Source organism: Erinaceus europaeus, chromosome 16 (genome assembly GCF_950295315.1).
Source record: "Erinaceus europaeus chromosome 16, mEriEur2.1, whole genome shotgun sequence".
NCBI classification, from domain to species: Eukaryota; Metazoa; Chordata; class Mammalia; order Eulipotyphla; family Erinaceidae; genus Erinaceus; species Erinaceus europaeus.
Window position 1 is genome coordinate 10375844 of NC_080177.1, and position 16137 is coordinate 10391980.

At 43.0% G+C, this 16137-nt stretch overlaps 1 protein-coding gene across 1 annotated transcript in view; it reads right to left on the reverse strand.

Moving 5' to 3' along the window:
- AQP9 (aquaporin 9) overlaps nucleotides 1–11251 on the reverse strand; it is a 48574-nt gene extending 37323 nt beyond the window's left edge. The window contains exon 1 of the mRNA XM_007533724.3: nucleotides 10778–11251. Within this exon, the coding sequence (XP_007533786.2) occupies nucleotides 10778–10891 (114 nt within the window). The 5' untranslated portion in view covers nucleotides 10892–11251. The remainder of the gene's footprint in view (nucleotides 1–10777) is intronic.
- Nucleotides 11252–16137: the final 4886 nt, after the last annotated feature.

The following is a 16137-nucleotide window of genomic DNA, read 5'->3' on the forward strand; positions in this document are numbered from 1 at the left end:
TTTGTCCAATGATAAGTAGAGACATCAACAATGTCTGGAATTGCTTGAGAGGCTTCCCACCTGGAGAGACTCTACTATGAAGGAGACCCAGGGCTGCTTTGTTTCTTAAATCCATCCCCAGCCCTGTAATTCCTTACATCTATCTGCAGAGTTTAGTTCCATGAAATATCTGCAAACAAGGAAAGAAATCCCCCAGCCCTCACTGAGGACTTACTCTGAACTTCAGAGGCTCTGGTAATTTTTGCAGTGGAGAGAACACTGCCCACCTGGTGTAACTGTTTTCTAAGCAAACTGGGGAAGGATGGTGTGTTTTCTTTGACTTACTCATTTGCATGCCATGGCATGAGGGTTCTTCTGAACATATTCTGAGCAACTCCTTAAAACATTTGGAGGGGCCAAACCCTGCTTCTGTGTGAACTCTTATACGAGCAGCGGGACAGTTCTGTCTGCTTGGTGTCATCTCACTTTGGTCAGGTTTCTCTTCCTCAGAGCCCTCCACTGCATGCCCTGGCCTCCTCACAAGGTCAATGAGTGGAGAGGAGTCAGCTTCTACTCTCACTCTATGTCCTTATTTTTGGTCGAGTAATGAGGAAATGTTGCAATGGACTTTGCCACTAAGGGCAATCTGACTAAGTCCATTTCTGGAAAGTAGAAGACAGAAACAGACTTCTCCTTCGGACATCACTGAGAGCAGCACGTGTTCTGAGTCAAGTCAGCAGGATCAAGGCTGGCTCTAGGCGTCTCCAGGCCTTGCACTGTTACCCAGAAGACACACTTTGCTCCTCAGGCCATTGGAAACTGAGGAACCTTGTAGGTTAGTCTGTCCTGTCAGATTCACTGCTGCTGGCAGCCTGTAGGAAACCTCTCCTCCAGGTAGTGTTGAGGCAGGGCTTGGAGAGAAGCAGGGTTTGCAGGAAGCATGAACTTCCAGTGACTCTTGGTCAAATACCCCTTGTGGAAGACAGGGAGCAGAAACCCGTCTTTGGGGAGACACTACTTCCATAAGGCACCCACATTTATTGATCTCTTCTTTCTGCTTTTCCATTTTGTAATCATGATTGCTGGTTGGTGCTACAGCCAGACAACACAGCAGAAGCGAGTGCAGATCACTTCTGGAAGAGTAAGAACACTGTTCAAGCCATTCAGTATGCCTGAGAGGAAAATAAACTCTGCTGAAGGATCTACAGTGCAAATTTACAAAACACCAGAAGAAATTCCCCAGCATGAGTGAGAGTCTGTGGATCAAATCAGCCAGGTGGTAGACTCCCCTCCCACAACTTGAGATGATTGTCAAAATACCATGAATGAATCAGAGCTAGTTAGTGAGTGAGCTAAAGAAATGAAAGAAACACACAGGAGAAGAAAAAGAAGGGAAAGAGCCCAATGGAATTTATCCACATAAAAACCTATTAAAGAAACAGATTTAGTGAATGAATGAAACAGATCATTAGCTGCAACTGAATAGGGGACTGGTGAGCTGGAAGACTGAGTTGAGATAATGACACTTAATTCACCATAAAGAGATTAAGGTGAGGAGCTATGAAGGAGTGATTGGGCAGAAATGTGGAGGGTAGCTTATTTGACAGAGTGCACACATCGTCATGTGTGAAGATCCAGGTTCAAATCCCCTGTTCCCAACTGCAGGGGGAAATGCTTCATGAGCAGTGAACAGAGCTGAAGGTGCCTCTCCTCTCTCTGTCTCTCCAGACCTTCCATCTTCTGCATCCCACAATGACCTTGGGTCCATACTCCCAGAGGGATAAAGAATAGGAAAGCTATCAGGGGAGGGGATGGTATATAGAGTTCTGGTGGTGGGAATTGTGTGAAGTTGTACTCCTCTTATCCTATGGTTTAGTCAATGTTTCCTTTTTGTAAATAAAAAAATAAAAATAAAGTATTGTTATGTGGAAAACTAAGAAACGCTATGCATGTACAAACTATTGCATTTACTGTCAAATGTAAAACATCAATCCCCAATTAAGGAAAAAATAAAAATATATAAAAGGAAAAAAAATAACTACAGGGAGCAGTGGAGTCATGTAGGCATCAAGAATCAGCAAGAAGCCAGGTGGCAAAAATATATACATATGTGAAAAGGTGACAAAGAGAAGAGAAAGGTGAGAGGGTCAAATTTTACCTATCTATATATATTTATCTGTCTGTCTGTCTGTCTATCTATTTATAGTTACATGTAACAATGAGAGTTCTAAAAAGAGAAAGGAGGGTAGTCCGGGGAAAGACAAGATGATGAAAATGAGAATTTTTATAACCTGCAAATATTGTAATTTCCTTTTCCTTTCTTTCTTTCTTTCTTTCTTTCTTTCTTTCTTTCTTTCTTTATTTCTTCCTTTCTTTCTTATGCCACCAGGGTTATCACTAAGGCTTGGTGCTTGAATGACAAAGCCACAACTCCTGGTAAGTAACTTTCCTTTCATTATTTCTTTTTTAATTTGATAAGAAAGGGAAAAATTAAGAGGGGAGGGGGAGGGAGGGAGGGAGGAAGGGAGAGAGAGAAAGAGAGAGATGGAGAGAGGGCTGCAGCACTGCTTTACCACTAATGAAGCTTCTTCCCCCACCCCCCGCAGGTATGGGCTAGGTGTTTGAACCCAAATCCTTGTACATGGTAACATGTGTGCTCAACCAGGTGCACCACTGCTCGGCCCCATTGCAAATTTTAAATTGAAGATGAATAATACATCTAGAACACAACAAATGTAGTAAATTCACCATTTGTCTTAGGGTGATATTTCAGAAAGAAAGAGAAACCCTTATGTGTATCCAGAGAAACACACGTAGTGAGGACATTAAAGTAGAGCGCTAACAGATGGTTCAAGAGTACAGGGCAACATTGTCATGACTCCTGGCAAAGGCTGAGCCAAACAGATCACAGAGCTAAAACCCATCCTCTGATTTATCACTTAGGGTAAAATGAAGACGTATTAGGCAGAAAGAGACTGATAGAGTTTTTCATTCACATTGTCTTCCTGAAAACATTCCTCACACACTGCACAATTAAGCCAAGACAGTACACGAGAGTCCATCTAAGTAGATGTCTGTTACTGAAAACACCAGTAATAACAAGGGTAGAATTTGAATACTAGGCAATTATGACACCTAAGAAGAACTGCAAACTAACTGGTTATAATTATGCTTTTAGTAATAAATCATACGGTTTCTGACTGAGGAGGTAGTGCAATAGTCTTTCATGCCTGGAATACCAGAACTCTCAGGTTCAAGCCTATAAGATGAAGCTGAGCAGTGCTCTGGTTAAAAATCACAACAGGGTAGGGCAGGGCAGGTACCCTCTTTGCACAACAGGGTATGCAAAGAGGCTCTCCTGCCTGAGGCTCTAAAGTCCCAGGTTCAACCCCCTGCACCACCATAAGCCAGAGCTGAGCAGTGCTTTGGTAAAAAAAAAAAAAAAAAGGAAAAAAAAGAAAAAAAATCACAACAACAATAATAATTCTATGTTGTTCAGAAGGAAAGAGATATTGATTTTCTAAACTTTCTTAACTAAAGGATACATATTTTAAAATATATTATAAATTCTCAATAGTATTTACAGTATTTCAGTATTTAAGGCAAATACTTTAAGACTAGCAAGAAGAAGTAAAGGAGAAAAACAGAGATAAAACTACTGAGCGGAAAACAAATTACATCAGAAACTAGAAGGAGGGCATCACCATAGGTATACCAGAGATCTCAAAAGCCACCAACAATTGCTAATGAAAATCTCTTCCAAATTATTACTTCTGCTTTTGAAAACTATATATTTGAAAACACAAAGGAAGTACAATTTCCTAGGGAGTGGAGGGCAATTCAAAATTTCCAAAGTGGAATCAAGACTTAAAAAAAAAAATTAAATTAGACATAACTTGTAGAAAAAATTCTCCCACATGTCACAGTAATCATCAGCACAGATAATCCTCATTTTATTCAAAGTGTTCCAAGAAAGATAAAAAGAGGGGAATAACTCTGCTACATTAAGTGAGGCTAACATTGGCTTTGTCATAAAACCAGACAGTGCGATAAAGAAGTTAGAGTCCTATTCTTTCATAAGACATGGCAAACTAAATGTTGCTTAAATAAATAGGGGCCTGGTCTCAGGAATTTAAGAGAAACACTGCAAGTATTTATCAGTGTGATTTTCCCTTCAAAATTTCTTATCCATTCTAAGGAGGCATTGAGTGAAGTTACCCACAGCAGCAGTGCTGGCATTTGTGACAAAGTACAAACCACAAAAGAGCTCTCAAGGAAATAGATAAACTTATATATACACTGCAGGATGGTCCACCCAGGTGGCCTGTATCTCTATGTCCCCATAGAGATCCCAAAGAAGTGTCTTCGGGGAGAAACCTCAAATTGTAGAAGACACATAAAGCTAAAAAGTCACATACAGACATTTAAAAACAATAATAACAACCAACAACATCTACCATCATGATGAAGGGTGATATTCCCTGAGGGGGAGCCTGAGATTAGATTCTAAGCCCAGGTGTACCTCACACCTGGCTGCTGGGCAGGTTGATTGACCCTCCTAAGCCTTCATTTCCTCATCTGCAAAAATATGAGCAGTTCTCTTATCTCATGAGATTTGTCAAGGATTAGAGAGTGTCTGGTCAGAGGTGTGGCTCAGTAATTAACTCCTTCCCATCTTTGGTCTTCACCACTGGATTGGAAGGGAGTCAGGAGTTTCTAGGGAGGAGGAGGTAAGGATCTTAGATCCTTAGCTTTTCAAGTGACAGAGCAGCCACCATCAGAACCACAAATTCACACAAGACTGAGAACTGGGGACAAATCATCAGCCAATAGCAAGAAATAGTGGGCATTAGCGCTAAACATTTTCTCTGGTTTGTGGTTTGTTTTCTGCTGTGAGTAGGGGAAGAGCATTTGGAAGAATTCTGTGAACCTGTGGGTGCTTCCCACTCCTCTGAGAGACAGAGAGCTCAGACAGTCAACATTTCGTACTAATACCAGGGTATGAGGGCCAGAGGAAGGTGGGTCCCTCCACTTCAAACAACCCTCAGTCCGGGCTGTGGAGTGGGCAATGTTTGTTTTTTGTTTGTTTGTTTGTTTTTGCCTCCAGGGTTATCACTGGAGCTCAGTGCCCACACTACAAATTCACTGCTCCTGGAGGATATTGTTCCCATTTTGTTGCTCTTGTTGTTTATCATTGTTGTTGTTATTACTATTGTTGTTATAGTTGTTGGCTAGGACAAAGGAAAATTGAGAGAGGAGGGGAAGGCAGAGAGGAGGATAGACACCTGCAGACCTGCTTCACTGCTTGTGAAGTGACTGCAGGTGGGGAGCCAGGGGCTTGAACTGGGATCCTTCTGCCGGTCCTTGTGCTTCGTGTCATGTGTGCTTAACCAGTTTACTGCCCAGCCCCCGAGTGGGCAATGGTTTAAAAAACAGGGGTCTTGTTGATCCAGAAAGCAAAAGAGAAGGGCAACCCAGGAGACGGAAGAACTGGGACACAGTTCATTCGAGCTGTGAGGACTGGGCTGAGGTACCACAGGACTCTGTTGTCACATGAAGTCTGACGTACTCCTGAGCGGCCAGGTCACTTTCACTCTTTTTCTATTTCACTCAAGGACCAGATCAAGGCTAACAGGGTTAAGAAAAGAAAAGAAAAGAAAAGAAAAGAAAAGAAAAGAAAAGAAAAGAAAAAGCATCTGCTTTTTTTTTTCTTTTTTAACATTCCTGGAAATGCCAAAAGATAAATCTCTAAGGTGGATATATGACCAGACAAGGAAGATATGTAAGATCTTTTTTTTTTTTTTCAGAGCTGAAAGACTTGTATGTATGATTGAACTCAGACAGAGAGACAGGGAGAGATGACATCAGAGCTTCCTTCAGTGCCATGGCCACTCTCCAGTTGTGTTGGGGCTTGAACCTGGGCTGCGAACAAGGCAAGGCGTACAGTCTACCAGCTGACTCTCCAGCTTTGTATAGAAGATCTCCTCTAGCACACAGGAGTCTGGCCTGGAAGGATGCCATTGAATTACGGGAGGGAGTCCCACACTGCTTGTTGGCTGTTCACCTCACCACCTTCAACACAGTGAGCTCCGTGTCACAGACTGTTGACAGGTGAGGCTGGGAGATAGCTCAGCAGACAGAGCACAGGCCTTACTGTGCATGAAGCCCTGGGATTGATTCCTGACATCCCAAGGGAGCACCATGGGCAGCACCAAGGGAGCTCCGTGAGCGGTAGGACAGTGCTATGACACCCTCTTCCCCAAATATACAGAGAAGACAAATTGGACAGAGGAGGCATCGTGCGTGTGTGGAAGCAACTCTGGGCACACACCCCATTCTGTATTCAACAAAAGAATCCTGACACGTCTGAAGGAAGAAGAGGGTACACAGAACTGTGGGAAATGGATGTGGGTATTGTGAGAAATGATAGGAGATCCCGAGAAGTTCAGCACTAAAGAGAGGCTTTGGGGTCGTGTGGTGGTGCACCTGGTTGAACGCACATGTTACAGTGCACAAGGACCCAGGATTGAGCCCCTGGTCCTCACCTTCGGGGGGAAAGCTCTGCAAGTGGTGAAGCAGCGTTTCAGGTGTCTCTCTATTTCTCTCCCTCTCTGTCACCCTCTTCCCTCTCAATTTCTAGCTATCTCTATCCAATAAATAAAGATAATAAAATAAATAAAGAGAGAGGCTTTAACTCAGCACACACGAAGCAGAATTTGATGGACTTCTAGGGAAGGTACTAACTAGGACAAGGGGACCACAAGATGTCCCAGCAAAGATGAGGAAGCTGCTTCTAAATTCTACAAGGTTGTTCAAGTAGAAGAGGGGATGGAAGAAGAGGAAGAGAGAAGGAAGATAACTATACTGAGCAATTGTTCGTCTACAACTTTCCCTGGAGCATACTTCACAGGTAGTTTGAAGCCCTCCAGCCAGAGCCCAGGGGCAACAGGCTGAGCATGCTCTGTTCCCCATCTGTACCTCGGAACTACTCCCCAGTCCTGGGCAGTCTTCCCTGCTTCAGAGTGAGTGGGAACAAAGGTTTTGAGGGCCACCCTTGGCCTGGTCTCAAGGGCATGCTCCCCAGTTAAACTCCAGTGCCCACAAATAATAGAGAAGGAACTCCTGGCTCAAGTTCATGGGAACAGGGAGGTAGAGGGAGTTCTGGTTTACCGCCCACCACTGAGTGAGGGATTGTGACAGTGGATGGGAAGGACTGGACAGCACAGAGAATTCCAGCTCTGCTGCTTTGGTCCATCTCCATTTCATTCCTCCAACCACTGAAGGCATGATAATAAGACATTTCCAAAAATAGACCTATGGACAGAAGCCAGCATGTGGAAGCCATTTAATATGGATCCCTCACCTTGTAGCTCAAGGCATCTGAAACACTCCTCTGTGGTGGGAAAGTGTCTCCTGGGGCAACAGCAGAGGCAGAAGCTCTACCTACCTCAGTGCCTAAATGTTCAAAGTAGAGCACTGGTTTAAACACTTTTTTCTCCCTCAGTGTTACCAGTAGCTCTTCTCAGCCATCTCTACCATTCTTCAAGATACTTCTCTTGAGAATGAGAGAAAATGATGCCAGATGCTCAGGGCACTGAGATGGGGGACACAGGAAGGGAACCAAATGAGTCTGCATAACTTCAGGACATTTATTTATTTTATTTTTTTTAGCAGTGCACTGCTCAGCTACGGCTTATGGTGGTGGTGGAAATTGAACCTGGGACTTCAGAGCCTCAGGCATGAGAGTCACTTTGCATAACCATTATGCTACCTTCCCCACTACTAGACAATCTTTATAATATTCCTTGTCCTGGACACTTTATCAACGCAGGAAGATTTTTTTTTTACTTGACAAAGAGGGGGGAAATGAACAAGTTCTAATAAATCAGACTTTGGAAAACCTTGGTGTGAAAGCACATTGATTTATATACATATCCACATACATGTATATTAATGAGGGGATCCAGGCAGTAGTGCACTTGGTGAAGCACACACATTACCATGCACAAAGATGAGGGTTCGAGACCCCGCTCCCCATTTGTAGGGGGGAAGCTTCACAAGTGATGAAGGAAGTACTGCAAGTGTCTCTCTGTTTCTCTCCCTCTCTATCTCTACCTCTCCTCTCAAATTTCTCTGTCTTACTGAATTAAAGGGAAAAAATGGCAGCAAGGAAAGTTGGATTTGTCAAGCCCCGGAGTGATAAATCTGGTGGCAAAAGAAATGAAATGAAATTTAAATTAACTAAATAAATAAACATTTGATTTTGGGTAGAAATTCCAGATTTATACATGCCCACAAGCCTCAACAAATTTGAGGACTGTAATATTGACTACACACTATACCAGGATTTGCTTTAGAAACAGGCTTTGCAGAGAGAAATTAAAACTTTTCAGGAAATGAATAGTGTTGGCCCAAAGATGTATTTTTTTTCCCCAGGGTGCAATAGTAAACCTAGGTTTCACTAACTCCCACCTTGAATTCAAGAGGAAGAGAGACAACAAAACAACAGGAGCAGAACCATGAATAGCTATGAGCCACTTTGGTTTACTCAACACAGGCAGAAGGGGATTATGAAACAGGTTCTTGTGAAGAAATGAAGAGGTTTTAACTTTTGGGGTTGCAACACGGGTATTTAGTTCACTTCCTTCTCTGTGTTCTCTGCACTGTACTCAGCATGGTCACCAAACAGTCTTACTCCTCCGTGAGTCAGGGAGAAGGGAAGCAAAATTCAGTCTAGGTTGACCATCACTCTGTTTTGAGGTCAAAGTTTCAAGAATCAGAGAGCCAGGGGCTTGTCACTTGTTGAGGGTGAGTTTTCAGTAAATAGTGACTAGAATAAAAATGAATGATTGACTTTTCCTTTCTCTTCTCCCCTTTTTCTTTGAACTCCCGCTCCCCAACTTCAGCTGAGTGGCTGAAGACAAGATGACAAGAAGGAATGCAAGAAACTGTCCACACTTCCCTGAAAATTCTTGAGTGCGTCAGACAGAAAATGGACTCTTAGAAAACTTCTGCCTTCCTCTTCATTTTAAACAAGTACAATTTTCCCCCCTTGGGAAGTTCACATGCATTTCATGGCTTGTTCTCCTACACCATACTGTATTTGCCCAAAGCAAAAAAAAAAAAAGGTTTCTTACCTTAAGAAAAATGAAACTATTTACATATGGTAAGAAAATTATTAAGCATTTAGGGGGTGGGTGTATTTGTTTGTTTAAGTAAATTAAAATTAGCAATTGCAAAAAAAATAAGAATAATCAAGCAGGGGCCAGGTGGTACACCCAGTTGAGCACACATGTGATAATGTACAAGGTCCAGGGTTCAAATCCCAGGTTCCCACCAGCAGAGGGAAGTTTCAGGAGCAGTGAAGCAGGTCTGTAAGTATCTTTCTTTCCCTCTCATCTTCCTCTCCCCTCTCAATTTCTTTCTATCTCTATCTAATTAATAAAGAGAATAATTAAAAAAAATTTAAAGAATAATCCAGGAGTTGGGTGGTAGCACAGAGACTTAAGTGCAGGTGGCACAAAGCACAATGATCTGCGTAAGGATGCTGGTTCGAGCCCCCAGCTCCCCACTTGCAGGGGAGTCGCTTCACAAGTGGTGAAGCAGGTCTGCAAGTGTCTCTCTTTCTCTCCCCCTCTCTGTATTCCCTTCCTCACTCCATTTCTCTCTGTCCTATCCAACAACAATGACAATAATGTGGACAACAATAACTACAACAATAAAAAGGGCAACAAAAGGGAATAAATAAATCAATCAATAAATATTTTTAAAAGTTTAAAAAAATAAGAACCAACTATTTCATGTCCTATTTATAAATTTTCTGGCTCTGGCCAACAATTCAGGATCCAGAGAAAGTTGGAGACATACAGTAGAGGAGAATCCTAGAGTTCACACAATCTAAACACACTCTAAAGCCTTTACTAATAGCCGTGCAAACCTCTGGGCAAAATCCTCGAGAGGTTCTTAGAGTCAATCCTTCCTTTGGCTTGAGAAGGCTTTTGTAATTGTCTCATTAAAGATCTTTGGAGATTAGCTTGAGTCAAATAGGCAGAAGGAAAAAAAAAAAAAAGCAAAACAGGAAACCAACGCTGGATTATCACACAGCACACTTTTTTTTTTTTCTCCCTAGACCACTTCTAATTGATCAAAAGTCAAGCTATATGATAACACAATCTATCCTGAGCACGGGTAGTAACAAGTTGTCCCTTGTCATCCACATTTATGACTTGTCAATATTTCAAGGTACTAAGTCACCTCAGAGTTTTTTTTTTTTTGGGGGGGGGGTCAGAGGACAAACTAGGCATAAATCAATATAAGAAAGAGAACAATTCCTAAGCCATTGTGACTTCAATCAGAGGGCCCATTTTAGAGTCTGAGCAAGTCTCTGGCAAGAAGAAAATCCTTTTCCCCATTCTTATACTCCAATCCACTTTTGTGGATAATAGAAAAAAGTGGAGTGGTCCAGGATGTGACAGAGTGGATAAAGCATTGGACTCTCATGCACGAGGTCCTGAGTTCAATCCCCATGTACCAAAGGGATGTCTTGGTTCTTTCTCTTCCCTCTTATATTTCTCATTATTAAACACATACAATTTTGAATAGGTAAAGAAAGTACATGGGAGTCTAAGCTTGCGGCTACTAGCCAGACAGACAGTCTGGAAGGAACTTAATCTTTCCTAAGAGCTGAATGTAACACATAACACCATGAAAACAGGCCTGAGCTAAACCCTTCACCACGAGCAAGCCAGCTGAAGAAGCACTACTGGGTTAGAATCCAGGAATTCAAGAAATAACTTACAATCATGATGAAGGTGCCCAGGAACTCTGAGAGGGTTTCTTTAACCAAGCTGCTCTTCAACACCAGTCTCTGTTTGAGGCTTTTCCCACTGTGTCCCTTCTCAGGCTGCATCATAGAGCTTCTGCAAAGACCACTGTCCCCACCAGCACCTGCTTCCACTGGTCCTGCCTTCACTCACACATGAATGTGGACAGATGTTTAGACAACCGCTCTGAGGTTCCTGAAGATTCCGGGTGAGGTTCTCTGGCTGTCCCAATTCCAACCTGTGACTTAATGTTCTTCTGGTGAAACTGTCTTGCCCTGCTCACTGCTGTTTACTTGAATGAGCCAGTGAGAGTCTGAGATCCCCAAATGGTTCTTTTTGTGCCTGGCAGATTAATCATTACCTTTATTCTCAAGGTACTTTCTCCCTCTCTCTCTCTCTCTCTGTTGGTTTTTTTTTTTCTGTTGTTGTCTGAGAGATGAGAAAAGAGATGTTGTGTTAGTTGTGTTGCCAAACCACAGTGATGGGCTCCGGTCCAGAAGAGATTAACATGTTACACAATTGCAGGCTTCTGATTTTGTTCTCTTATTCAGAAGTGGGTGGTGGGGTGTAGCTTGAAACCATCCCATATACACAGGAAAATATACATATTCATCCAGAGTTAAACCATTTTTTTTTCTGAAGGATATTTTTATGCAAGATGGAGAAGATAAAGACAATTCACGAAAGACAAGATTCATCATTCTTGTTTCCTTCCAGTATTATTTAAGTGCATTAATGGCACCTCCCCAAGGTTGACAGTGCCTCTGTACCCATTCCAGAGATGGAGCAAAGAACACACAGAAAGATCACTATAAGTTTCACACTGCAAATTTATGCACAGCCAGTGGGGAGGCCTCCTTTCTCAGAATGGGATTTCCCTATTGAGGAAGGTTGGGGATCCAAGCATCAGGAAGATGGAAACCTGTTGAGTTTCTTCTTGAAAAATACCCCAGTCTTGAAAGCCAGTGTTCAGGGGCTGGGCACTGGTACAACCAGTTGAGAGCATGGTACGTAGTGCAAGCACCCAGATTTCAGCCCCTAGTCTCCACCTGCAGGGGGCAACTTTGCATATGATGAAGCAGTGTTACCAGTGACTCTTTTTCTCTCTCCCTTTCTATCACCTCCTCCTCTCTCAATTTCTTTCTCTACCCAACAAATCAATAAATAAAGTATTTTAAAAAGTAAACACTTGTTAAAAAAGGAAAATCCATTCCCCTCCCCAGTTTCTTATATAACATTTAGGAGAGAGAGAGAGAGAGAGAGAGAGAGAGGGAGAGAGAGGAACTATAGCAATTTGAAAGTCTACTGCTTTGGGATCATTGAACCAGAAAGAAATCAATCAGAGCCTCTGCTGCCCCCACCAAACAAAAGGGGGGGGGAGTGCTTACTATGCCCAACCAGGGGCATTCAGTTCTACCACTTAAGTTTGAAGAATGCCATGAGGTGCAGGCAACCTACTGTGTCTAGGGCTAGCTTCTTGTCATATCAAATGTTTAAGCCTTGCTTTGAAAAATCACTTCAAAGATAAAGAATCCCTCAGTCCTCTTAATAGCAAGGCAGGCAGCCTAGAGACAGAGAGAGGGCTTTCTCCCAACCCATTTTGTTTCAAGCACTCCCCTACCTCAGTGAGGGGTTCCCCCAGTCACCTCCAGCTGAAGAAATAGGAGAGAGGAAGGGAGAAGAGGTCTGGGTGGGGGGAGGGAGATGGGGGTGTGCACAGCTGGTGCAGAGCCACCTGGTCTGTAAGTGAAATATAGAACTTAGGTATGGGGGAGCTGGGACTTGCCCAGGGACATGGGCCATGACAAGAAAGCAAGCGTTTGGACTTGATCTGCTGGTTAGGATCTCATGGGAACCTTTGTCTAAAAGCATTTTCTATGGCCATGCTATTCTCTGGCTCTAGTAGATGGACCAGAGAAACAGGCCTTTCTATTGCTATGATGACAGCTAATGCCACACAAGGGTGTTCTTTCCTCTGTTCATTCACTCATCTAAGAAGTATTTATGGTGTGCTTATTATAGTGCCAGGCACTTAGGGAGCAAATGGCTACAGGGTTCTTGCCCTTCAGAGAGCTTAAGAGTGTTGTGGGGAAGATAGACACAAGTGAAATCAGCACACAGAGTTACAAACTCACAGCTGAAAGAGATAGAAAGGCAGGGGCCGTGTTTCTATGAATGAACATAACAAGGCTGTTTCTGGTGGCTTCTCCAAGGAAATCAAGTCTGAGGTTAGAAAGACAGGGAGGGCAGGGTTGACTATAGAATACGGGGAAGGAAAAACCTGACAGATGCCTGAGATGTAGGTATAAGAATAGCTTATAGTGGAGTGAAAAAAAGCCACTATGGCTGGCTCTCTGAGAGAGTAGAGGAACCTGATGCAATGTTAGCCTGGAGCCAGGGCAGGCACCAGACCAGACCAAGGCTTGTAAATGATGTTTAGGGCTAAAGGCAGTAACAAGGGTTCGGAAGACAGCGTAATTGCCTTCATGCCCAAGGCTCTGAGATGACCAGAGCTGGAACAGTGCTCTGGTCTTTGTGTGTCTCCCTTGTTAAAATAAAATAAAAATAAATAAGATATTTTAAATATTTTTTCTTATTTTGTGTAGAGTCAGAGAGAAATTGAGAGGGAAGGAGGAGACAGAGTGAGAGACAGAGAACCACTTGCAGTACTACTTGTGAAGCTGCCCCTCTACAGGTGGGGACCAGGGAGATTGACCCTGGGTCCTTGAGCACTGTAATGTGTGCATTCAACCAGGTGGGCCACCACCTGGCTCCTAAAATACTTAGTATATTTTTTCAGAAGTGATAGCAAGTCATGAAGTGGTTTAATCAGGAATATGACACAATCAGACATCCCTCCTGCTGGCAAGATGGACAGAGGCTTGGAGGAGAGGTAAAGTGGGTCTAGGCCAGTCCCTGAGAGGGAGAGCATCAGATTTCCAAGATGGAGTAGTAGCTTTGACAAGGGAGAAAAATGAACTGATTCAAGATATTTTTAAAATCTTAATTTACTTACTGGATAGACAGCCAGAATTTGAGAGGGAAGGGGCAGGCAGGAAGGGAGAGAGAGAGAGAGAGAGAGAGACAGAGAGACAGAGAGAGACCTGTAGCCAGGCCCATTTTGTCACTCACAAAGCTTTCTCTTTGCAGGTGGGGACCAGGAACTTGTAGCTGGGTCCTTGTGCACTGTAACATGTGCACTTAACCAGATATGCCACCACCACCCCACCCTGATTCAAGAAATCTTTAGATCTTAAAATTAGAACGTCTTGATGAGTTGGCTATGGTAGAAGATAAGGAATAGGAACTCGTCAAGGTTGATGTTTCGATTCCTGGGTTTCTGGGGAAGGAGGTGTCAGCCATAAGGACAGAAAACTCTGGAAGAAGAGGGTTGCCTTGGGAAGTGATGAATCTGCATGTGCTGGAACACACTTGAGACTTCTCTGATGCTTCTGAGGGGAGATACCACATAGGATATGATGTGGATCTCAGAGGGAAGGGCTTTGTGCCCACAGAGGCAGTGACTGAAGATGTGAGTAAAGATGGGGTGGCTCTGAACCCCAGTTCCACCGGGACTAGAAACATTTGTCACCAGGAATCTGTTTTTTATACCATGACGGAAAAGGAAGACAATCTGAAAACACCAGAATTCAGGCACTGTTTTGCTTATCTGAGAGGAAAGAGGCAAAAAACAAAAACAAAAACAAAAAGCACTTGGAAGTAGTAGTTGGTATAAGTGTGGCTTAGAAAGGAAGTGAAGGCAGGGCCGTAGAAGTGAATAAAAGTGGACAAAAATATAGACAGACAGATGGACAGATATAGATATATAGTCAATCCATATCTGAGACACTGGAATAACTATTATAGTTTTCAGTGGAGGGGATGGGGCACAGAGTTCTGGTAGTATAAATGGTGCGGAATTATAACCCTACTATCTTGTAATTCTATAAATCACTAATAAATATATTTTTTAAAGAAATAAAAGGTTAATTAGGCCAAAGAGAGTGAGGTTGAGTTGTGATAATGAACATTTCTGTGCTCAGAGACAATGATATCCTTATTGTAGCTTTTTAAATATTTTTTATTACCTTTATTTGTTGGCTAGAGACAGTCAGAAATTGAGAGGGAAGAGGGAGATAGAAAGGTAGAGAGATAGGGAGATACCTGCAGCATCACTTCACCACTTGTGAAGCTTTCCCCCTGCAGGTGAGGACTGGGGGCTTGAATCTGGGTGCTTATGCATAGTAACATGTGCGTTCAACCAAGTGCGCCACCACCCAGCCCCTCTTCATTGCATCTTTTATTTCCCCTTCCGATGACAGTCAAACGTTTCACCTCCACCACGATGAATAATTTGTCCTCAAACATAATTCACACCCTCCAGCCAGACACCAAGAAAATATTCAAACACATCCAGCCAAGGTCAACAATGAACAGACTTTCTCTTTGACCTGGGGAGGGATCTTAGCAAAGCACCTTCATGCTAAAGTCCCTCTTTGAAATATCCATCAGAAAGCAACAACAACAGAACACTTGTATTGGGTATTTACCATGTGCCAGGCATAGGATTAAGAAGTGGAAGTTTAGGGATTGGGCAGTAGCGCAGTGGATTAAGAGCACATGGCACAAAGCCAAGGACCTGCGTAAGGATCCCGGTGGTCGAGCTCCGGGTCCCAACCTTCAGGGTGGGGGGAGTCACTTCCCAAGCGAAGCAGGTTTGCAGGTGTCTATCATTCTCTCTCCCTCTCTGTCTCCCTGTCTATCTCAATTACGTTCTGTCCTGTCCAACAACAACAGCATCAATGATAACAACAATAATAACGAGAACAAGAGTAGCAACAAAGGCAACAAAATGGGAAAGATGGACTTCAGGAATAGTAGTGCAGGCACTAAACCCCAGCAATAATCCTGGAGGCAAAAAACAAACAACAACAAAAAAAGTGTAAGTTCATCAGATTTCATCCCCAGAACTCCCATAAACCAAAGCTCAGCAGTGCTCTGGTGTTGGTCTCTGTATCTTAAATAAATAAATAAATAAATAAGTAAATTATTTAAAAAATGAAGTGGAGATTCCATTGTGAAGAAGCTCTCAACAGATAAACACGGCTACAGAGCTAAGCGGTTCAAGTGGCAGGAAATCTCCCTACGGACACACCACTGAGTAAAACAGAAGTCTCTATGAAGTGCTGCATTGAACTCAAACTCGTTTATCTTCACAGGGACAACTGAGAGGTCGTGGCAAATATTGACTCACCGGACCTGAAACTGATGCCCCCTCTGAGTAGTGCTATGCTGAACAGCTAGGCAGACCTGCCCCGTTCTCTCAGTTCCTCTC